The sequence below is a fragment of the Callospermophilus lateralis genome, chromosome X (assembly GCF_048772815.1).
Source record: "Callospermophilus lateralis isolate mCalLat2 chromosome X, mCalLat2.hap1, whole genome shotgun sequence".
Lineage (NCBI taxonomy): Eukaryota > Metazoa > Chordata > Mammalia > Rodentia > Sciuridae > Callospermophilus > Callospermophilus lateralis.
Genome location: NC_135325.1, coordinates 125,764,866 through 125,787,649, shown reverse-complemented (window position 1 = coordinate 125,787,649; position 22,784 = coordinate 125,764,866). Strand labels below are relative to the sequence as shown.

Here is a 22,784-nt window from a genome sequence, read left to right as displayed (position 1 = left end):
CTTTTTATTTTTTATTTCATTTTGAGAGTGGGTCTTACTGAATTGTTGAGGCTGGCTTTAAATTCCCAATCCTTATGGGTGTGCACTACTGCACCCAGCTTTTTTCCAATTTTTATATTTCTTCATGCCTCTTAGCTGCATTCTGGATACTTTGTTTTGCTCTGTTCAATCCTTGGCACCACATAAAAATAAAAAAAATAAAGGTATTGTGTCCAACTATGACTAAAAAATAAATATCTAAAAAATCAACATATATTTTAAGAAATAAGGATAAAGTGAACATATACTTAGCTACTACTCAGGCCAAGAAACCCAACCTCTGTGTGTTACCTCATTCACAGTTACCTTCTCCCATCCTAAGCAGAACCCCCATTCTGATGTTTATGTTATTCATACCCATTCCTTTCTTTAATAGTTTTGCCACCTACAATGTTACTTACTTTTGCTTGCTCTTCAAGTTTACATAAAAGAATAATATGTAGTATGAATTTTCTGCTTATTTTGTTCAACATTATGCTTGTGAGATTCATTCATGTTTCTCAAGATTGTGGATCATTTCTTTTGTAATATAATAATATATTGGTAAATATGTAACAGTTTACCTATCCATTCTGCTCTCAATGGGCAGGTGGGTGGTTTGTAGTAGTTGGTTACTCAGAACATTAGTGGACACAGGAGATATTGTCTACAAATGCAGTTTCGGGACTATTCGGTGCATCCTGGACTATGCCTTCTATTTTACACTACTACCACATGCTTTTCCAAAGGAGTTGTACCAGTTTACTTTCCCAGCAATAGTGATTGAGAGATCCTGATGCCCCATGTCCTTGCCAACATGTATTATTGTTAATATGAATTTTTGCCAGTCTTCTGGGCATGCAGTGGTATACATGATGTTTTAATTGTGATATAACTTACTTGCAATAAGATACACAGACTTAAGATGTCTAGTACAATATAGTCATTTCCTATTTGCCACCAGGAGGGCATTTTCAGATGACAAACTGTTGTGAAGGCGCTCACAGTTTCAAAGTAGAAATAGAACAGAAGCTCCACCTGATCCCTCTTTACCTCCCTCTGTCCTTACTATCTCCACTATCCTGTACCACAGGGTTCCAGCAGTGATGCTCTTGCCATCTTGATTTTACAGGTGAGAAAGTGGTTTCTTAAGTTGCTCAAGATCTCAAAGTGATAGAGGCAGGATTTGAACAGGGCTCTATTTGAAAGGCAAAGTGATCACTCACCATGTGAGAAACTCATTCTTTGGTGTCATGATAGAATTTTCCACCCTGGACTGTAAGCTGTGTAAAAGCAAGAAACATGTCTGGCTTCTGTACCACATCATGGGCACTCAGAGAATAATGTGTAGAATGAATGACTGCAGGCACAACTGAACCTGTTACGATGCAAATCTCTCTGCCTAGCTCTCTGGGAGTAGCAATCCGGCAAGCAATATGAGTTTATTCATACTTTCACAAGAACAGAGGGTTTTTTTTTTTTTTTTTTTGGTGCTGATGTTTGAATCCAGGGGTGTTTTACCACTGAGCTATATCCACAGTTCTTTTTATATTTTATTTGAGAGTGGATCTTATTAAGTTGTTAAGGGTCTGGCTAAATTGTTCAGGCTGGCTTCAAACTTGTGATCCTCTTGCCTTAGCCTCCTGAGTCACTGGAATTACATTCATGCACCACCATGACTGGCTACTAGAATAGTTCTTTACAAAAAAGACTCACACTTTGTAATTCTTGGAAGAGAAAGTAGAAGAGGTACAAGAACAAGATATAGAGGGGAGATTCTACTGATCTGAGGATCATAGTAAGGTACACCTATAAAGGAAGGAGTCAATTGCTGAACAGAGGGGAGCAGGGCCCATAAATTGAACTTGACCTCCCAGTCCGTGTTGAGCACATCTTGAGTGCACAAATTTTGCACATTAGTATTCATACATACATATAAGTATTTTTATGGAGTGAAGTCATAATGTGTCCAAGTCTCCATCTGTGGCTCACAGAGAACCTGATTTGTTATTTCCTGTTTCCCACTACAGGCAGAATACATCAAGAGCCCAAGTGCAACACTTCCCTCCAGTGTGCCTTCCTGCAGGTCTCTGTCATCCAGCGAGGATGATCCCAATGGGCATTCCAGCCTTTCAGAGGGAGAACTTTTCCGGAATTTACAGGAAAGTGTCAAGCACCGCATACTCTACCTCTCAGAGCAGCTGAAAGTGGAGAAGGCTAGTCGGGATGAAAACACTGTGAGCTACCTCAAGCTAGTGTCCAAAGCTGACAGGCATCAGGCTCCACATATCCGGCAGGCCTTTGAGAAGGTGAATCAGCGCACTTCTGCCACCATTGCCCAGATAGAGCGAAGGCTCCGTCAGTGTCATCAGCAGCTCCAGGAACTGGAGGAAGACTGTAGGTCCAAGGGCTCAGTACTTAAGGTGGAAAGCAGTCTGGACAACTGTGAGCAGCCCAGTGCAAAGGCCTCGGTTTCCAAGTCCCCCAAGCTGGGTGGGGAAGATGGTCTATCCTCCAACTTGCCTGATGTCACCAGACCCTTCACTCTGGAGAGTCACTTCTCAGACTTGCAACAGGAGAATTTCTCAGAGACAAAGCACATGTCCCAGAAACGAAAGCTACAATTGCAGAAGGTGAAGGAAGAGCTGACAGAAGTTAATAAGTTCCACATTGACCTTCAAGTGTACTACCAGGACCTTAAGGAGAGGTATCTGATGGACCTGCAGATGTCACTGGAGTCCCTTCAGGAGGAAAAATGCAGGTGAGGTGAGCCCCTTCTTCCATCTTGGTTCTGGAGACCAGAAGCAAGCGAGGGACAGTTGGAACCTGCCTGGTGGGGGTTGTCTGAAAAGGAGCCAGGGACAAGGGCTTGGAGAGTCAGGTGGGAAGAATTGATCTGCATTTCTCTTGGTGGCTAGGCCCTGCAGTGGAGCAGGCAGGGTCCTCTTTCTATTGCCCCACACCTATTTGTCCCTTCCTGGCTAAATAGGCTCCATCTCAGAGGTCCCTACCAGGTCTCTATGGAGCACTGGATTGGGTGGTCTTGACTACAATGGCAGGAGGCAGCCACGTGACATTAGTTAGTAAGGCATCATCCCCTAGGCCCTATCTGCTGGAAGGGTTGGTTAGGAGTGGTATTGTCTTGCTAGCCCCAGTCTCTTCACCTGTGTGCCTACATGATTTAGCTGGGGCACAAAGTCAAGCACTGGACATTCCATCTGAAAATGAATGTCTTCTTCCGTATGCTTTCTCCACAATGTGCAGTGGCTCAATTTTATTTTTTCTAAGACAAAACTAAAGCCCACCAATTTAAAAAAAAAGGGAGTGGTGACCTCAAAGGATCTAATCTACTCCTCTTGGGGCCCTTCTCTGGGTTCCTACTGGACCTCTGAGGCACCATGCTTCTTCCCCTGTCACTGTCACATTAATCCTTCTAACAGCCTGGAAAGGGAGGGAGAGATTCACTTAGGTGAGCCAAGATTCTCAGCAATTTCACAAAAATAAGAACTCTCAGTCCTTTTACTGCCTACACATATGTGGGAGAAGAAGCAAATGGGAATCATCATCTTTGGTTTTCCCAGGGAAATCTTACCAACATTTATATGGTCTAAGAATCCATGAAGGGAAATCAAAGTAAGATGACCAGTCAGAATTACGGTTTTCTTTTGGAGATTATTTTTATAGGACATAGCAACCAAATCTAAAATCTTTGGAGTCTTAAAAATCTCTTCATTGAAATAACATCCCCAAGGTCAGATTTATATCAAGCAAGAATAGAGTTGGGTGGCACTTACAGACATCCTCATGTGTTTCTATATAACACGGGTCAGTGAGACTCATGCTTGGGTACACTCTTAACCTCTCATGCACTATATGTGACATATGTGTTCAGGTCCATCCAATGTCACCTAGTAACGATGCCTGTGTGACCACCACCCAGGCCCCTGTGGTAGGAAAATTTGTGGTGTGTCATGACCTGAGATTTCACCCCAAAAGTCCTGGGACATTTATCACAGTTGAATCTGTTTCCAAGAGAGGTATCATAATTTTTACTGTTGTGATTTTTTTCCTAATTTGATAGTGAGAAACTCTGTCGAGAATGGCCCTAAGCCAGGGCTGGGGATGTGGCTCAAGCGGTAGCGCGCTCGCCTGGCATGCGTGCGGCCCAGGTTCGATCCTCAGCACCACATACAAACAAAGATGTTGTGTCTGCTGAAAGCTAAAATATTCTCTCTCTCTCTCTCTCTCTCTCTCTCTCTCTCTCTCTCTCTCTTTAAAAAAAAAAAAAAGAATGGCCCTAAGCCAAGATAGCTATTCTTGAAGAGAGTGGGGAAAGTTAAGTAGGGTTGTGAGTGTCAGAGGATGACAAAAAGATGTGAAACCAAAATGTGGGAAGTGGAAAGAATGTATTACTCATGGGTCCCTGAGAGGTTAAGTCTGGGGGTAATAGGAGCTCAACCATCAGGTACAAGGGGGAACTTGTGGGCCTGAGCCTCTCAAGTCTATGGGTGTCAGCCCTTAGGCTTTCCCATAGGGGCTACTTTAACAAAAATATGCATAGAGAGAAGCATATTTACATGATTCTGGGCTCTATCATGGTCAGCAGCTGTGAGATATGATTGAGTCAGTAAGATGAGAAATAAGTGAACTAATTTCAAACAACCACACAGAGAACATAAATTCTATTTAAGGCAAAGGTGGCAGTGTGCGACTGGGTTTCACATTACTTACATTGGGCCTGATAGTGGATGCTGCCAAGGCAGCAACTATTTTAAACAAATTTATAGCAAAAGCGTACTTTTAAAAAAATTCACATGACATTAACCATATTGAAGTGTGCAATTCAGTGGCATTGAATATTTCTACAGTGTTGTACAACCACTATGTCAATCTAGTTGTAGAACATTTTCATCATCTCCAAAGGAGAATTTGCTGGGTACTTTGGTACATGCCTGTAATCCCAGTGGCTCAGGAGGCTGAGGCAGGAGGAACACAAACTCAAGGCCAGCCTCAGCAACTTAGTGAGGCCCTAAGCAACTCAGTGAGACCTGTCTCAAAATAATAAATAAAACGGGCTGGGGATGTGGCTCAGTGATTAAGAACCCCTGGGTTCAATTCCTGGTACACACAAAAAAGGAGAATTTGTGCCCATTATGCAGTCAATCCCCATTCATCAGCTTCAGTTCCATGTACTTACAAATCTGTTTTCTGTCTGTATTGATTTGCCTCTTCTGGACATTTAATATAAATGAGATTATGCACTATGTGGCCTATTGTGTTTGGAATGATTTTTTTCAAGGTTCATTCATTTTGTGGTAGGCATCAGACCTTCATTTTTAATGGCTGAATAATATTCCAGTGTGTGGATAGACCACATTTTGTTTATCTGTCCATCAGTTCCTGGAGATTAGGGTTGTTTCTGCCTTCTGACTATAGTGAGAAGCTCTGCTTACTTGTATGCATGCATTTGATGAAACAGCAGTTTTCAATTCTTTGGGATCTATATCCAGGAATGGAATTGCTGGGTTCTATGGTGACTCTAGGTGTAAAGTTTAGAGGAACTGCTAGACTGGTTTCCTCAGCAGTTGCACCATTTTACCTTCCCACCCGCCATGCATAGGCTTTCAATTTCTTTACATCCTTGCAATGCTTGTTTATTGTCACGTTTTGTGTGTTTTGTTTTGTTTTATTTTGTAGTGCTGGGAGGGAACACAGAACCTTACATGCCAGGAAAATACTCTTCAAATGAGTTACACCCCCAAATGAGTTTCCTTTTTTTTTTTTTTAAATGAAAGTGGGTATGAAGTGGTATCTCATTGTAAGGATTTCCCTTCTTTTCAAATTTTTCCTTAGTCTTTTCATGGGCAAAAGTTTTTTTTTTCTCTTTTTATGCATTTTTGTTGTGGTAAAAAATCATATAACAAAATTTAACATATAAACCATTGAAGACTTTCTCTTTGATTCTATAAAGTGCAGGGTCTCAATCACAGTGGCAGTAAGACTCAGGAAGTTCAGGGCTGGCCTAGTGGTCCTTGGGTCTCCTCCTTCAGGAGGCCTGAATTTGTGGGTTGTCTCAGGGGACATTCTTGGACCCTGTGACTCCAGGACCATGACTGCTTCTTCTGGAGCTGCTTGAGGTCCCTGAAACTCTACCCTCTGTGTGCTGAGGAAAAACCTAGCTTTGGACAAAGAATGGGGAAGGCATGTAGACTTTTTAAAAAATATTTTTTACTTGTAGTTGGACACAATACCTTATTTATTTATTTATTTATTTTATGTGGTGCTGAGGATTGAACCCAGTGCCTCACATATGGTAGGCAAGTGCTCTACCACTGAGCTACAGCCACAGCCCCCAATAGGTAGACTTTTGAGTATGGAATGGTATCCACATGGGTGCTGTGGACTTGAGGATTCTTCATGGAAGGGTCTTGGCCAGGCTGCTGTTCTTTTCTTGTGGAAACAAGGAAACACTTCAGATCTCCAGGAACACTGCCCAGTGAGCAGTCTCCTGGGGAACCAGAGGCCCTGCTCCTCAGTGTCTCTAAGGGTCAGGAAGGAAGATCTGAGGAATTCAGAAAATGTCCATTTACAGAAAAGGCAGAACCCAAGGAGGGAATGTGAAGTCTTCAAGTGAAGTTGTAACTGACCAGACCTCATCTGGGTGCCCCCCGTGGTAAATTACAGGAGATCCTCTAGAGCCTTTTAAGAAGAGCCCAACTCTCTCTGTCCTGCAGGATGCCTGGCTGACTTCTGTTTCATGGTCAAAGGCAGTGGTCTCTGTTGCTGCTGAGGCAGCCAGGTGCCAGGCTGCTCCCCTAGACTGGATCTGGACAAAACCATCATCACTGCTGAGGACCACAGCTAGGCCTTCCCTGCCCAGCTCCAGAGCATCTCTCACTTTGGGGTACTTAATTGTCCAATGTTGGCTTTCATACAGGCAAGGCCTTCAACTTCCTACTTCACCTTTGTAGCCCCAGTGGATGGTTCAATGCCTGGAGCCCAGTGCTTGCTGGAACATCTCTCTCTCTCTCTCTCTCTCTCTCTCTCTCTCTCTCTCTCTCCCTCCCTCCCTCCCTCCCTCCCTCCCTAGCAAAGGAAAAACACAGGGGCCTCCTGTCCCAGAGGCTGTGACAGGAATGGAGCAGGAATGGACTGCTGGAACACCTTCATTGAAGGGATCCTAGGAGAAAATCTACCAGAAGGATGATGTTGTTTGGGGCCTGATTCCTATTTACCTAAATTTAACCTCAGACTTGGTGGGCAGGTGATGCCATGACATCAGCTCACTCAAGACTCTGCTAGATGACAACAAACTGGTCTTGTCTTTATCTGACAGCTTTTGGCTCTTTTAACTTGGCTGTCCTTTTGACACACTTCTCCAGCTCTTCATATAGCAGTGTAATAGGTGGATCTGGTCCTGTCCCCTAAGGTCCCAATATGCCCAGAAAGCACAGGCCAGCACAAGAGGAAGGGTGTGTTCCAAGACAGTCAATGTTACCCTCAATTCCACTTCACTGGGAGTTCAAGCACAGGATCAAGAGCCCCAATCCCTTTTAGGAGCTGCCCAGGGCGAGGCACTTTCCTTACAGTTCTCACTTATAATCCAAACCTCCACTGCCCATCTCCCTGCCCCCATAGTCCTCTTCATGTCCACAGGTGCCAGGGGGACACAAAATGCCTTTGTGGCCCGTGGGCTTAGCATCAAGCACGTCAGAGTCCTCCAGGTTCCTGGTTAGCCTGCTGCGTTATCTGTGCTGGACTTAGGGAAATGTGGTGCATAGGAAGGAGGGGTCAGAGTGCAGCGAGGCTCTGTCCCAGCCTGTCAGATTCACAGTGAGCACCGATGCTGGCAGGTGTTAGAGAGAGCCCAGGGCATGGAGTTAGGAACCCTGGAGCAGAGATTCCCTGGCCACCACCAGCATGGTCACACATTGTGTCTTCCCTCTCTCAGTGTGTGTTTCCTTATCTGTGAAAGCCACAGATAACAACACCATGCACAGGGCTCCTGGGAAGATTTAAGGTTCTAGCATTTGGTTTACTTTGGGCAGTGTAATGAGTCAAATTTTGACCCCCAAATTCATGTGTTGGAATCCTCACCCCCACTACCTCCGAGTGTGACCTTATTTGGAGATTGGGTTGTTGCAGATACAACTGGTTAAATTAACAGGCAGTCCTACTGGAGTTGTCTCTAATCCAACAAGGCTGGTATCCTTACCAGAAGGGGAGATTTGCACACAACACATGCAGAGGGAGACGTCATGTGAAGACAGGTCGGGGTGGTGCAGCAGAAGCAAAGAAACGCCTAGGATTTGCTGCAAACCAGAAGCTGGGAGGGGCCCATGCCAGATTCTCCCACACAGCCCCCAGAGGGAACCCATCCTGCCAACACCTCAGCACCTTGATGTACACATCTTGGAAAGAGTTTATTTCTGGTGCTAAAACCACCCAATCTGGCTGGGCACAGTGACGTACACCTGTGATCTCAGCAGCTTGGAAGGCTGAGCCAGGAGGATCGTGAATTCAAAGTCAGCCTCTGCAAAAGTGAGGTGCTAAGCGACTCAGTAAGACCCTGTCTTTAAATAAAATATAAAATAGGGCTGGGATGTGGCTCAGGGGTTGAGTTCCTCTGAATTCAATCCCCAGTACCTGCCCTCCCAAAAAAAAACACCTAGTCTGTGGTACTTTGTAGAACAGCCCTGGGACAGTCACACTATCACTTCATCCCTAGGCTCTTCAGAGGGTCTTTTCAGACTTCCACGTTCCATGGCCTCTCCATTTATTTATTTATTTGCAGTTTTTGCATTGAGGTAATTTTGGGGGGAGGTACCTGGGATTGTACTCAGGGGCATGTGACCACTAAGCCACATCCCCACTCCTGTTTTGTATTTAATTTAGAGACAGGTCTCACTGAGTTGCCTAGCACCTCACTTTGCTGAGGCTGGCTTTGAACTCGCAATCCTCCTGCCTCAGCCTCCTGAGCCGCTTGGATTATAGGCATGTGCCACCACGCCTGGCTAATTGAGGTAATTTTATAGTGAAATTGCATTTAAGTTTAGGTGTACATTAATGAGTTTTGACAAAGAAATTAAGATCCCAATAAAGAATTTTTCATCACCCCAAAAGCCTCTCTCATGCCTCCTTCCAGTCAATGCCCATCTCTGATAGGCAACCAATATTTTGTTTTTTGTCACCCTAGGTTAGTTTTGCCAATTCTTGAACTTCATATAACTGGAATCAAATAGTAAGTAGTATTTTTCTTCTTTCACTCAGTATGATTATTGCAAGATTCATCCAACTGTGTGTCCCAATGCAGGTGAATTTCCTGACACAGTTTACCTAATTGTGCCTTTAAAGTCCTGTTCATTCTTTCTACTTTACCAGAACTCTGTGGCCTATAGGCGGTATGTAAACTTCTATCTGATATTTAAACTCTTGGTCAATAATCAAATCACCCCTGCCATAAAAGTTATCTGTTGTCTGAGCCAATAGTTATTGGAATGTCAAATCTAGGAATAATTTCCCAGAGAAGCATCCTGGCTACCTCTTGAACTTCTTCAGTGTGGGTTGGAAAGACTTTCATGCAGAATAAGAGTACACCAAAATCAAAAGATATTTATATCCCCATGAACATAGTAGCTCAGTAAAATTAATTTTCAGTTTCTCAAAAGGTATTAACTCCTATAGTTTGGATTCCTGATGGAAGCCTGGGCCCCTGGCATGGGTTGTTGTGGTCACAAGTTTTGCACTGTTCACAGAGCACCTGGGAAATGTTTGTGAGCCCAGGGACATAGACATGCTGACTCAGAACATTCTCAAGTCCATGTGGCCAGTGTGTGCTCCCCTGTGGAACTATCTGATGAAGGCAGGCTAGAGTCTCAGGGATGGCTATGCAGCCATCAGAAAATCCCCATCATCCTGTTCTGTCTGTTTTTTGTAAGCTGCAAATTTTGCTTCTCAGTCTGCTCTTCAGTTACTCTGAGCAACCACAGTGTTCCCCTTTTGGTGGCCCTGACAATGCATAACTGAAACTTTTCTGAGAGCCCATACTGCATCTAGAAGATTAAGAATTTTCTGTGCATATTTCATGTCTTTTCCTCCTGAGTTAATTAGCCCCCTTTCCTCATATAACTTCTTGTGAACATGAAGGGTGGTGAAGGCATACTTTGAGTCTGTGTAGATATTGACACAGATGTCTGTTGCCTAAGCACACAGGAATTCTCAAGTCAGAGCGATAAGTCCTGCCTTTTGTGCTGATGTTCCCTGAGGCAGAGGTTTTGCCTCTATGATGGAGTCCAGAGTGATCACTGTATACCCAGCAAGAGGTATTCCATCTTCCCTGAAACTTTTTTTATTTGTGAAATACTCCAACTCAGGGTCGTTGAGGGGCTGGTCTCTCAGGTCAGGTATACTGGGGAACAGTTTATCTATGACCTCAGAGCTGTCTTGATGGGCAGCAGAGTTGCTGGGCTAAAAGTCTGGGCTTAAAGTCTTTAGGGTGGACATGTGGATTTTCACATAACATGCCTTGGTATCTGACCATCCTCACATTAGTCAGCCAATATTGTCCTTTGTACTTTCAACAGTGCCAGTACAGGGTTCCTGTCTGTTCCTGTCCCATAATTAACTTGTTAACCTCTGACACCAGAAGGGCCATGGCTGCAAGGGCCTATAGACAAGGTGGCCAGCCTTGAATCATGGAGTCTAGCTATTTAGAAAGATAGGCCACTGGACAGTGCCATGTCCCCAGCATTTGCATTAGGACTCCTAAACAGCTATTCCAGATCATGCATGGACATACAGAGAGAAGGGCTTTGTGAAGTCAGGGAGCCCTAGTCCAGGTGCACTGGTGAGTGCTTGTTTAATGTCCTCAAAGGCCTTTTGCTGTGCTAGCCTGCACATCAGAGAATCCAGTTCTCCCCACTTTGTGGCTTCATAGAGGGGCTTGGCTATAACTGAAAAGTTAGGGATAGGGATCCATATCTGGCAGAATTCGGCAGCACATGAGAACTCTCAGATCTGGCAGTGAGTAGAAGGGAGCAGAATTGAGCACACTTCCTCTTTCCTCTAGGGCCAAGTTGCCGTTATCTCTAAGTTAGATAAAACCGAGGTACTTGACTTTTTCTTGTCAGATGTGGGCTTTCTTTTTTTTAATATTTATTTTTTAGTTTTCGGCGGACACAACATCTTTGTTTGTATGTGGTGCTGAGGATCGAACCCGGGCCGCATGCACGCCAGGCAAGCGCGCTACCACTTGAGCCACATCCCCAGCCCGCGTGTGTGGGCTTTCTTTTTTGAGACTTTGTAGCTGTGTCCCCTTCATCTAGTCTTTTCAGGTTGCTCCAGCCAACAATGGATCATCTACATATGGGGTCAACGTGCATGTACATCAGAGGCCAGCATCCAAGTCATTTTGCAGGAAAGGCTCTCAAATGAGAAGCCAGCACCATCCAGCAGATGGTTGGTGAGTTTTTGAAGCCCTGTGGCAGCCTGGTTCAGGTCAATTGGCCTTTAGTTGGGGTCATTCTTTCTTCCAGTGGCCCTCTAGATGGCAGTAGGCACATCAGCTTAGTCTCAGTCTTGTTCCTGGATAAGGTGGTCCTTCCATTCAGACCTTCCTTTGGCCCTGCATCTGGCCCGATTTGATACTTGTTTTGGCTTTGTTCTGGTGGGACCACCCTTTGAGTGACCTTTGGGTTTGCGGTGAGGGCAGCTGCAAGGAGTCCCATCTCCTTCTTCATCTTTTGGTGTGCCTCTCCTTGAGCCTCTTGGTCTCAGTTGATGAAAACTGTGGTGGCCACTTTAATCAGCTCACTGGCATTGTTTTCAGCAAAGTCCTCTGGTTTTTGGAGCTCTTGCAAATATGTCTCTGGGCTTGTTTACCTGCAGGTTATTTGGTGCCTCAGAATCAAAGGGAGGGAAGGGTTCGGATGCCTCCCCTAGTCATTCACAGAACTGGCTGGGGCTTTCCTCAGGCTGATGGAGTACTTCTGATACCTTGCTCTCATTTAGGGCTCTCCTTCCCCCTTCTTTTAGGCTGCCTAGGGGGGCCTCTTGATACCTCTTTATCTCTAGGAGGTCTCCCTGTTTGTGGGGGTCCCCCACGGGTCTGTGTAGGGGAACTGGGCCTGCGCACAGGCTTGGATGCTGCCTTGTGCATCCACAGCATGTTCTTCTAGCCACTTTAAAGCTGCTTGGGTCACTCGCCCATCAACCCAGGTGGGCTGGTCTGTCTGGATAATGGACTGCATCAGATCAATCCTGGCCCTCCATGTAGCTTCTCCATGGAGGAGGGAGGATGATTTTTTTTCTAGTTTAAGAGATTAATGGTGGTGAAAGGCTAGCACACAAAAATGCATTGTTCCCCTCAGACATTTCCCTCCTGGTCAACAGAGGCAGGTCTTTAGTCTCTTGTGAGGGCATCTGTAGAGCTCTCATCTCGGTTATGCCTCTGTTCTTGGAACAATTTTCCCACCTTGGTCTCAGGGGATTAAGGAGTCATTGGCTCTGGGAAGCCTCTGGCACTGAGGACAATAAGGAGAAAGGAGTAGCCAGTGTCGAGGGGGCCACAGTCTGCTGCCTCTGGGGACCAGAGGCTGAGAGGACAGCTTGATGCCTCGATGGTCTTGGCAATGTCAGGTACAGTGGCATGTAAGGTGATGGGTTCTCTTCTGGCTCAGGGGGAAAAGCTGGTTTCCTCTCTGTCTTTTCTTTGTCAGGTTTTTCTGTTCAGTTTCCTTTTGTTGGGTCTTGGAGGCCACTATAGTTTGAGATAACATCAGCTTGGACTGTCCTCCTAGACAGGCTCTCAATCAAGGGGGCTGTTTCTGTGCTATCTCTTGCCAGCAGTCAATATAAGGGAATTGGACTGGGTGTCCAGGGGTTTTGACAAGTATTAAAAGGACCTCACCAATGACACTTTTGTCTAAAGATCTTTCTGGTGGCCATTCCACATCAAAGGTTGGCCACTCTAATTTGCAGGGCGTACGTAACTTTTGTGGATTGAGTGTCACCCCATAGTTGCCTTTAAACCTTTCTTAAAGTTTTCTAACATACATTTCAAAGGATTCAGTTTACTTTCTGTGCCTCCCGTGTTGCACTGTGCATTGGTGTCACACAATTAGGACAAGACTCGCTTCATCCATCTGTGGCCATCCCCTCCTCGAGGACTTAGGGTCCTCTCAGCCTTGCAGGTGTGCACAAACCCCCGACCTGGAGCTTTCACCTAGATGTTGATTGGTGGAAACCCGCCTCAGACTATATGAGGAACCACAGAAGCACGGATCGGGACTCCAAACTCGCTTCGGCCCTTGTCCATCTCATTCACACACCCAATTCCCAAAACTCCAAAGCCGAAGAACGAGTCCTGGTTTCCCTTCTTCTCTCTGACCCCAAACAGTGACTACCCAGACAACTCCCCGGGTCCTTTTTGGCTCTACTTCCTTTGGCAGTTACTCAGGACCCTCAGGGTTGATCAAGGCCTCTATGGGGAGGCCAGGTGGACGACCAGTAATGGATCCGGATCCTACCTGTTCAGTTGGGGTGCTCAGATTCCCTAGTTCTGGGGTTCCTGCTCCTGTTGGGTTCCATTGTGCTCAGGGTGGCAGCTCAGGATGCGGGATGAGTCACCTCACTTACAGGCAAAGAGTTGCCTGTGGTGGACCAAGGAGACGTGTTGTCTTCCCACATGCCTAGGAAGGCAGACCCACATGCCTAGGAAGGCAGACCCAGAGACAAGCGAGGCAGAAAAGCTGTCTTGACCTCCACTGTCCCACACGGGTTGCCAAATGATGTAGGACAGAAGAGGATGGACACCTGAGGAATTTTCAGGAAGCGGGTTTATTGGGTACAGGGTTCAGAGGGGTTATCACCTAAAAAATTCTCTGGACCTTGAGTATGGATATTCTTGGACTTTATTGTTGAGAGCCACAGCCAAGTTGGAATGGCCCTTGGCATTTCGCCAGAAGTAATGGTTGCGAGGCCAGCCATTAAGATGATGATAATTAAGTTAAGCTGTGTCAGTAGGGCGGCCCCTGCTGCCTCATGCACCCACTACTTTGGAGCTCTCCCGGGGATTGCTGGAAAGTTCGAGTTGGTTGGTGAAGTTCCTGTGGGGAGTTCCGGTTGGTGTGGGGTGCCAGAGAGGGGCCGCGTGGGTGGCGTTCGGGAGAGTTCCCAGGGAGTGTGCATGGAGTGCTGGTGGAGTTCAGGCAATAAAGTTTCCTGTTTGAAGATACAAGTGCTTTGTGGCGGCTTGGTGATTTGTTCCCAGCCAGACTGCGGCACTTTATACCCAGTGGGAGGAGGGGCTTGAAGGTTTACAGGACAAGTGCTTTTTGTCCCATTTTTTTATATTAGTCAGAGGTTTTACAAGTTTGACCACAAAAGCAGAAGTAACATCATCAAGTCTGAGGCCGAACTTAGCTTTGGCAAGGCAGAGCAACTTAGTCCTCACCAAAAATAGGAAGTCCTATCCCTCATTGAGGTTTTTTGCAGGAATTTTTGCTGATATTCTGTTAATAAGAACAATTATGTAAATAAACAAAATAAAGGTATTGTGTACAACTAAAAAACAAAATTTAAAAAAGGGGACTAGGGTTGTGGCTCAGCGGTAGAGTGCTCACCTAGCACATTCGAGGCCCTGGGTTCGATCCTCACCACAACATAAAAATAAATAAAGGTATTGTGTACAACAAAATAATTAAAAAAAAATAATTATGGTGAGGGTCTCTGGAGAAGCTTAATTAAGATTCTTTGGTGGAAGAGGGGCTCCATTACACTACATTATGGGAACATCAGGGCAGGGTCAAGAAGGAAGGCTTATTCTGGATTTAGGTCTGAGCCAGCCTCCTCTCTATCTTGTATTTACTGAATGGCTTGGACAAAGTGCTTGGAGTTTCCAATGCTCAGTTTACATATCTGTAAAATGAGGGTAATAATGATCCTTGGAACTGTTGTGAGAATTAGCTTAGAGTTTGTATTTAAGCCCCAAGTAGATGCTCATGAAACTAACTTAGCAACTCTTTTCTGCTTCATGTTTGCAAACTAAGTCCTTGAAATATTTAAAAGAAAAATCATGAACAGTTTTTGATGAAGTCATTATTGGAGCACACTGGGGTGAAGAGCTGAGGGATTCCATTAGGATCTTGATGCGACTTTGCCCTCCTCTTTTTTCCTTCAGGCAATGCCCCCTGGGTTTCTCATCCCTGCTGCCATCTCCTCTCCACCAGCATCACTCTGCCTCCATTGCCCCAATATCTTAGCTCTGAAAATGTCTAGTGAGTTCTCTAGGACCAATTCAACGTATCTGATGATCTTCTTCCTGCTCTTGTTTATAAATTGCTGGCAGTGATTCAGAGATAAGAAACTGATCATGTTAGAGAGCAGATTGGTGGTTGCCAGGGACTGGAAACATAAGGTAATGGGGAATGACTGCTTAATGGCTGCAAGGTTTTCTTTTGAGGGTGATGAAAATATCTTGGGACTAGGTGGTAATGGTGTTTGCACTGGAATTTTCACTTTAAAACCATTAATTTTGTATGAATTCAATCTTAACAAAAAAGTAAAATAGAGCCAGGAGTGGTGGCACACATCTGTAGTCCCAACTACTCAGAGGCTGTGGTAGTACGATGACTTGAGCACAGAAGCTTTTTTTCTTTTCTTTTCTTTCTTTTTTTTTTTTTTTTTTGGTACCAGGGATTGAACTCAGGGCCACTAAACCACTGAGCCACATCCCCAGCCCTATTCTGTATTTTATTTAGAGACAGGGTCTCACTGAGTTGCTTAGTGCCCAGCTTTTGCTGAGGCTGGTTTTGAACTCATGATCCTCCTGCCTCAGCCTCTTGAGCTGCTGGGATTTCAGGCATGTGCCATCACTTCTGGCTGAGCCTAAAAGTTTTGAGAACACCTTGGGCAATATAGTGAGGGTCTCTGAACTAAAAAAAATAAATAAAAAAGAAACTACTTGAGTACTGAATGGACAAGAATGTCATTTTGTTTTGCATTTCTAGGTGTATTCATAGATGATGGCACTTACAATTTTTCTCATAGTCCATTATATTGAAAATGCCCTGAAGTGCATATGCCAGGTCTCTGTGCTTCTCTTTCCCTTCTGGATATCAGGTCTCTGGGGGCATCCAAATCCTAGGTCTTCTGTCCCAGGAATGTTATGGTATGATTCACTTTGAGGCATTCTTCAGAGATAAAAGACTATGGTTAGCAGAGGTTTCATGAAAGGTCTGAGAGTGCTCAGTCTAAGGAGTCCAGGCTTGGGCTGATTTTTCTCAAAGTATCTGTTTAAACCTCTCTTCTGTGCTTAGATTGTGTTGGTCAGAAGCCATAAGAACTTTCACTTCTCTTAGACTTCACTTCTTTTGGGTGGGAGCTTCCTGCATCTTTGGATCTCTCAGAGGCCTCACCCAGGTCTGAGCAACTCTCGGAACTGGTTCCTCTCTTCCCTATTGTGTTGAAGTAAAGTTCAGACACTTCATCAGTTGATATGTAAATATTTCCATGTGTGCCTGAAATATGGAGCTTTCTGTTAGAAATACATAACCTAAATATCACACCTAATATTTTGAAACAATTCTATAATATTAAATACCCAGCCAGAATGACCTTGTTGCCTACTACTTGTCATACATCCATTTTATTTCTGAAGCCTATTTTTGCTGGGCATAGAATTCTAGGTTGGTAGTTATTTCTTTAGAATAATAAGCATTTTGAAAAAATCTGCTTCTGACTTCCATGGTTTCTTCTTTTGTTAAAAAAGGCTGCTGTCATTCTAATTGTTCCTCCTTTGAAAATAATTAGTCTTATTTTCTTCTGACTTCTTTTAGGATCCTTTCTTGCTCTTTGTGTGTGTTTAGTGGTGTGTTTTGTTTTGGTATCAGGGATTGAACCCAGTTATGCTTAACCACTGAGCAACATTTCCAGCTCTTTTTATATTTTATTTAGAGACAGGGTCTCACTAAGTTGCGTAGGGACTAAGTTGCTGAGGCTGGCTTTGAACTCAAGATCCTCTTGCCTCAGCCTCCCTAGCCCCTGGGATGTTTAGTGGCTTTGCTATGATGATATTGGGTATGATTTTGCTCAGGGTTTACATTGCTCCTTCAGTTTGCAACTTGATGTATTTTATCAGTTTTGGAAATTCTTGGTTATTATATTTTCAAATATAATTTCTGTCCTATTCTCTTCTTCCTCCCCTTCTACATGCATGTTAGATCTTTTCACCATATTCCTGCACCTCCTAGACTTCTGCCTATGTTTTTACATCTTTTATTACTGTTCTTCATTCTGAATATTTTCTTCTGAACTATTGGCCACTAAAACTCTACTTATCTGGATCTATTCTGTTCTTAAATGTACCCACTGACTGCTAATTCAAATTAATGTATTTTTCAACCATCCATTTGTTTCTTTTTAGATTTCCTAGTTTTCTGCCAAATTATTGTGTGTGTGTGTGTGTGTGTGTGTGTGTGTGTGTGTGTGTATCCACATATCCACATGTACACGTGCATGCTGGAGGACTGAGGAATCAAATGCAGGGTCTTTGGTTTGATATTGAAATTCTTAGTGTCTATCCTGGAGAAAGAGAGAAAGCGGGGAGGGAGGGAGGGAGGGAGGGAGAAAGGAAGGGAAAAGAAACACGAAAACCATCCCTGGACCCTACATGTACCTCCAGCCACTACCTTCTACTCCCTACCCCATCCCTGGTCCCTGTGTTGTGGCTGAGGTCTTGGAAGACTGCCATATTAGAAGGACACTGCACAATTTTCAGTAATGTTCTTATTTGACAGGCAGGATCTTTCTGCACAAAAATTCCTTCTTTTTACAAAAGCACTACTCTTCCTTAGCTTCTCTGATACCACAATCCCCTGGCTTTATTCTCAGTTTCTGTTGGTTTCTTTTCCCCTATCTGACCTTTACAGGGGAACTTGCCTCAGTCTGCCAGGTTTTTCTTCTGATTCTGCCTCAAAATAACTCAACAGGTTTGGGGGTTTTGGTCTATGGGATTCCTGATCTCATAAGGGAAGTCTGTATGCATTGTTTGGTGATGAGATCCTCTGAAACTGTCATTAGGGAAGAGGGAAAACTCAGGATTTTGAATAGCTGAACTTGTCTGCAGCCAGGCCATATGGAACCTCTTTATGGGGTAAGTGGAGGCAGCATGATCTGGTTGAGAGATACTGTCTAGACCCAGGTAGTCCTAAAGGGACAAGTACCCCATCTAACACCTTGGATTCTCATCTTCAATAGCCTTGACCTCCACTCCACTTTAGTCAACTGCTCTGTAATTACAGCACAGAGTTTGCCAGCCTTCCATGGTGTTCCTTATCTCTGTCATCTTCAAGTCCACCCTCTTTTTTTCCAGCCAGGGTCCTTGTCTAGGCTTCTGCTGTCTCTCCTGTCTTATCCGCCCTTCAGTCTTCATTAACCCATTTAGATCTTTGACCCTGCCACTTGATAAGCACAACAACAACAACAACAACAACAACCATTTAGTAAGCATTTCTGTTTGCCAAGTAGCCTACTAGTGCTTAACGTGTACTATCTCATTATTTTACCTAACCCAAACCTAGGAAGTCAATGGTATTCTTTATTATTGTTATTTTCAACCCCTGTGAAGTGCAAATAGGTTCAACAGCTTGTTCAAGCAAGTTCCAGAGAGGAGTCTTAAACAGGGTGACATGACCCCAGAACCAGTCCTCTGAACCACTTTCTCTCAATTTACCAGTTTCCTCTTGGCCTCATGTTCTCTTCTGGACCCTGTGGCTCTTTCCTTCAGTCTCTTTTTATTTTTATACATTTTGGTACCAGGGATTGAGTCCACTGGGTTTAGCCACTAAACCACATCTCCAGCCTCTTTTTTTATTATTGATAAGACAGGGTCTCACTAAGTTGCTCAGGTCCTTGCTAAGTTGGTGACGCTGGCTTTGCACTTGCAATACCTTCAGTCTCTCTAGTTCATGGGTAAAATAGGGTTCAGTAGTTTTCCATTGGCCTTCACTGTCTGCCCTCAGAATATTTCTGTCTCCTTAGGTCATAGCAGTGGTTCCCAGCCCAGCTCTGTGCTTTCCATCCCTGTCAGACTCCTCCAGGATTTTGGGTGTCTAGTCTCTCTTTCATGTGTCTGCCGTCCCACATGCTTTATTAAATTATCTCCTTTAGCAAATAAACATGGTCCCCTCTTACCAGGTGAGACTTCTGAAGCACTGATCCCATCCCATCCACTGTCCATATTCCGTAGCCTCCTGCTTCCCCCTTGACCCACCGCATCTGGCCTCTGCCCTGCCAACCCACTGGAATGCCTTGCCCCACGTTTCTGAATGATCTCTGCAATAGTTAACACTGCCTTCCTTACCTTATTTCATCATATTTGATACTGTTCGCCAATCTACCTTCTTTGGACACCTCATAACCTGGGCTCCCAGGGGATTTCACTGTTCTGGGGATTGAACCCAGGGGACTTAGCCACTGAGGCATATCCTCAGCTCTCCCCAGGCCCTCATTTTGCACATGTACTCAGGGTGATGTGATAACTATCTATGCTACTCCATCTCTCCTGTATCCAACTCTCCACCAAGACTTCATGACCAAGTTGCAGGCCATTAGCCTCATGTTCTAGCTCACCTTGCCAAAAGCCAATTCTCAGAGATGATCAAAACTGTACTCTTGAAGGAAACTATTTTTATTGGAGTGGGTAGTCTTAACAGCTTTGAAATATTTGAGGGGTGCTTTGGTTGTCTGGTCATCATTTTATCTTCCTAAGATCATTTTCTGGAGTGTTCCATTTGCCTTTGTGACAGTAGGAGCTGGACAGAGGGGAAGACACAGGGAGGAGTCAGTGCATTAGGGCCAGGATACTGCTGCCAGAGGAGAAGGAGACTGGGGAGCAGAGAAGGGGAGACTGAGAGAATATCTTTATGAAAATATTGTTAATTATAATCTTATTCAGGAATCTGTTCATATATGTTTATAAATATATTGATGAAGAATCTATTCATTGACTTCATATTCATGAATATATCCATGAATATATGCTTGACCAGAGTTAACACTTTGAATGTTCTTCCAGCCAGATCATTCTTATAAATGGAAAGACAGTAGTGAGGAATCTGTTTTCAGAGTAGATACCCTGCTGACTCCCCCTTCTGTGAGCAGTGACCAACTGTTTTCAACAGGGACCTGGAGCAGGGACAAATAGAATAGTCCTTGGAATGCTGTTAGCAATGGGCTGTGTCAGTCAGCTTCCCATCGCTGTGACAAAATACCTATTATAAATCAACTCAAGGGAGGAAAGGTTTATTCCGGTTCATGGTTTCAAAGGCTTCAGTCTATGATTGGCTGAAATTTCAAAAAAGTTTTTCAGTTATAAAATATTTCAGGCCAGGGAAAATATAGAGAAAAGCATAATCAACAGCCCCCACTTTCTTGAACTTTAACATTTGCCATATTTACTTTGAATCTTATTTTTTAAGAAATAAAACTTAAAAATATTCAGTTAGAGCTCTCCCATTACCCCTTCCCTCCATTCCCCTTCTATTGGCCTCACAACTCTCATTTGGGTGCCTATCTTTTCTGGCAAGTTTTCATACTTTTAGTACTTGTATGTTTATATACATAACAGTTTTACTAGTTGTTTGTTTACATAATAGGTAATGGTATTTTGCTTGTGTTTTCTAATATCTATTGTGATATAGTTTGCAAATCACAAAAGGTGCCATTTTAACTACATCTCAGTGGTTTTATTAAGTTAACTGAGTTATGTAACCATTAATACAATCCAATTTCTTGTTTTTGTTTAAACAACAGCTTTATTGAGATATAATTCACATCCCATAAATTTTACCCATTTAAAGTGTACAATTCATTGGTTTTTAGTATATTTACAGAGTTGTGTAACCATCACCATATACAATTATTCAAAATTTTCATTGACCCCCCAAAAAACCTCTATACCATTATCAGTCAGTCCCTGCCCTCCCCACCCCAAGTTTCTGGCAACCACTCATCTGTCTCTGTAGGTGGACCTATTCTGGACATTGCATTTGAGTGGAATGATATACTATGTGTCTTTTATGATTATGCGAGCACTATAATAAAGATGGCTTTAAGGAGTAAATACTGAATGCTAAACACTGGTCCTGGGATCTTTGTGGAATTTAGTATAACACAGATAGTTTAGATTTTCATTTCTATAACTTGTAGTCTATGGCAGTTTTTGTAAAGCTGTTACTACAGAGTAACTATATACAAGATATATCTGAATATCAGTGTACATGTGACTGATGTGCATTTGGGGCATTCCCAGGCAGACCTGGAGGAGTAGGGTGTCCTTAATTGGAGCCCAGGGTGAGGCAGAAGGAACCCAAGTCTAGTCTAGGTGCAGGGTGCTCCCTGCTGGCATGAGCATTGAGTGTGGTACTGAGGGAGTGTTACTTTTTCTCTTGTTCCCAAGACAAGCAGTGATTGAAGAACAGGTGAATGATCACTTTCAGGGGCATCTGGATGCAATTTACCACCTCAAGCAGAATCTGGCCTGCACTGAAGAGAAAATGTCCTATCTGTCCTATGAGAGAGCCAAGGAAATATGGGTGAGAACCTTGGCTGCTGGGGTGGGGGTGGCTTTTGAGAAAGGGCTAGTAAGAACGATGTAGGGAAGAGTGAATCCATTCTGATGCCTCCAAACCAGGGCATGAGCTGGATCTTCCAGCTATCTCCCTCCTGAGTGTGCAGTGGCAACCCACACCTTTGCTTTAAAGCTAGCGACGTCCACCCTTCATGTTCACATGAGCTTCACTGCCCACCATCCACACTAGCTGCTTTGGGAGCTTTGGCAATGTAGTTTTCACTCTAGGAGCAGTCGCTGGCCCTACCCTGGAGCCTGTGACTTGCAGATCCAGGGTCGGACTTGACAAGTTCCAGAAGATGCTGGTACACGGAGAGCTTCTGAGAACCCCTCCTTTGGACCTGGCTTCCCACCCCTTACTCTATTCCATACCCATAGCTCTTACTGCTGTCCTTGGTTGACCCTGTCCCAAGCAGGTCCTCAGCCTCAGGAGACAGTGGACAGGGGGGCATGACCAAGTCAGTACGGCCCTCCATAGTAGCTCTCTGTCTCTGTTGTATATGTCCTGGATATTCTCCAGGTCCTTCCCAAAAGATCCAACTCAACAATACATGTTGCACACCCCCAGCAACTCAATTAAATGACCACAGTTTCATTCTGATTTCTGGTGAGTGTGCATGTGTTTGTTGCCTGCAGGAGGTCATGGAGACTTTCAAGAGTCGAATATCCAAGCTAGAAACTCTACAACGAGTCACCCAAGTGGAGATGATGGCAAACCTTAGAAGCCGTCCCCAGGAGTTTTTGTTCAGATTTGTGAGCCTGCTCCTCACACTGGCCACAGCCCTCTTGGTCTTTGTCTCCACTCTGTGCTCCTGCCCCTTGCCTCTGATCCACTCACGCTTACGCACATTCACTGCACTCATGCTGCTCTTGCTTGGGGCCTTTGCCTGGCAGAAGTGGCACACCATCGCCATTGTAGACTGGCAGGCATGGGTCCCTTCAAAGTGGAGACTGGACTCTAAGAACTCCAAGCCTCCATTGGATAGACCTTAAGGGGCCGGGAGGACCACCACCTGAGTTTGCTAGTGTCCTCCCTGTTTGGGGGTGTTTAGGGTGCCAATAAGCCCTCCCTAGACAGCTACTTCACAGCTCTTGTTTTTTTAATTCCATAACCACCAACCTGGTGAGATGTATGCAG

The 22,784-nt window shown here is 44.4% G+C and overlaps 1 protein-coding gene across 1 annotated transcript; it reads left to right on the top strand.

Moving 5' to 3' along the window:
• The first annotated feature begins 691 nt into the window (after positions 1-691).
• On the top strand, positions 692-22,639 carry Tex28 (testis expressed 28). The gene is made up of 5 exons (XM_077106540.1): positions 692-712; positions 1,112-1,150; positions 2,049-2,779; positions 21,476-21,611; positions 22,283-22,639. Exons 1-5 carry the CDS (start codon positions 692-694, stop codon positions 22,637-22,639), a joined length of 1,284 nt encoding a protein of 427 aa, XP_076962655.1.
• The last annotated feature ends 145 nt before the right edge of the window (positions 22,640-22,784 follow it).

Bases quoted from the DNA above. Each gene is read 5' to 3' on its own strand.
- Tex28 (XM_077106540.1), top strand. From the start codon at position 692: ATGCAGTTTCGGGACTATTCG. The intron at 713-1,111 runs GTGCATCCTGGA...CCTGTACCACAG, and splicing joins TGCAGTTTCGGGACTATTCG to GGTTCCAGCAGTGATGCTCT. The intron at 1,151-2,048 runs GTGAGAAAGTGG...TTCCCACTACAG, and splicing joins TTGCCATCTTGATTTTACAG to GCAGAATACATCAAGAGCCC.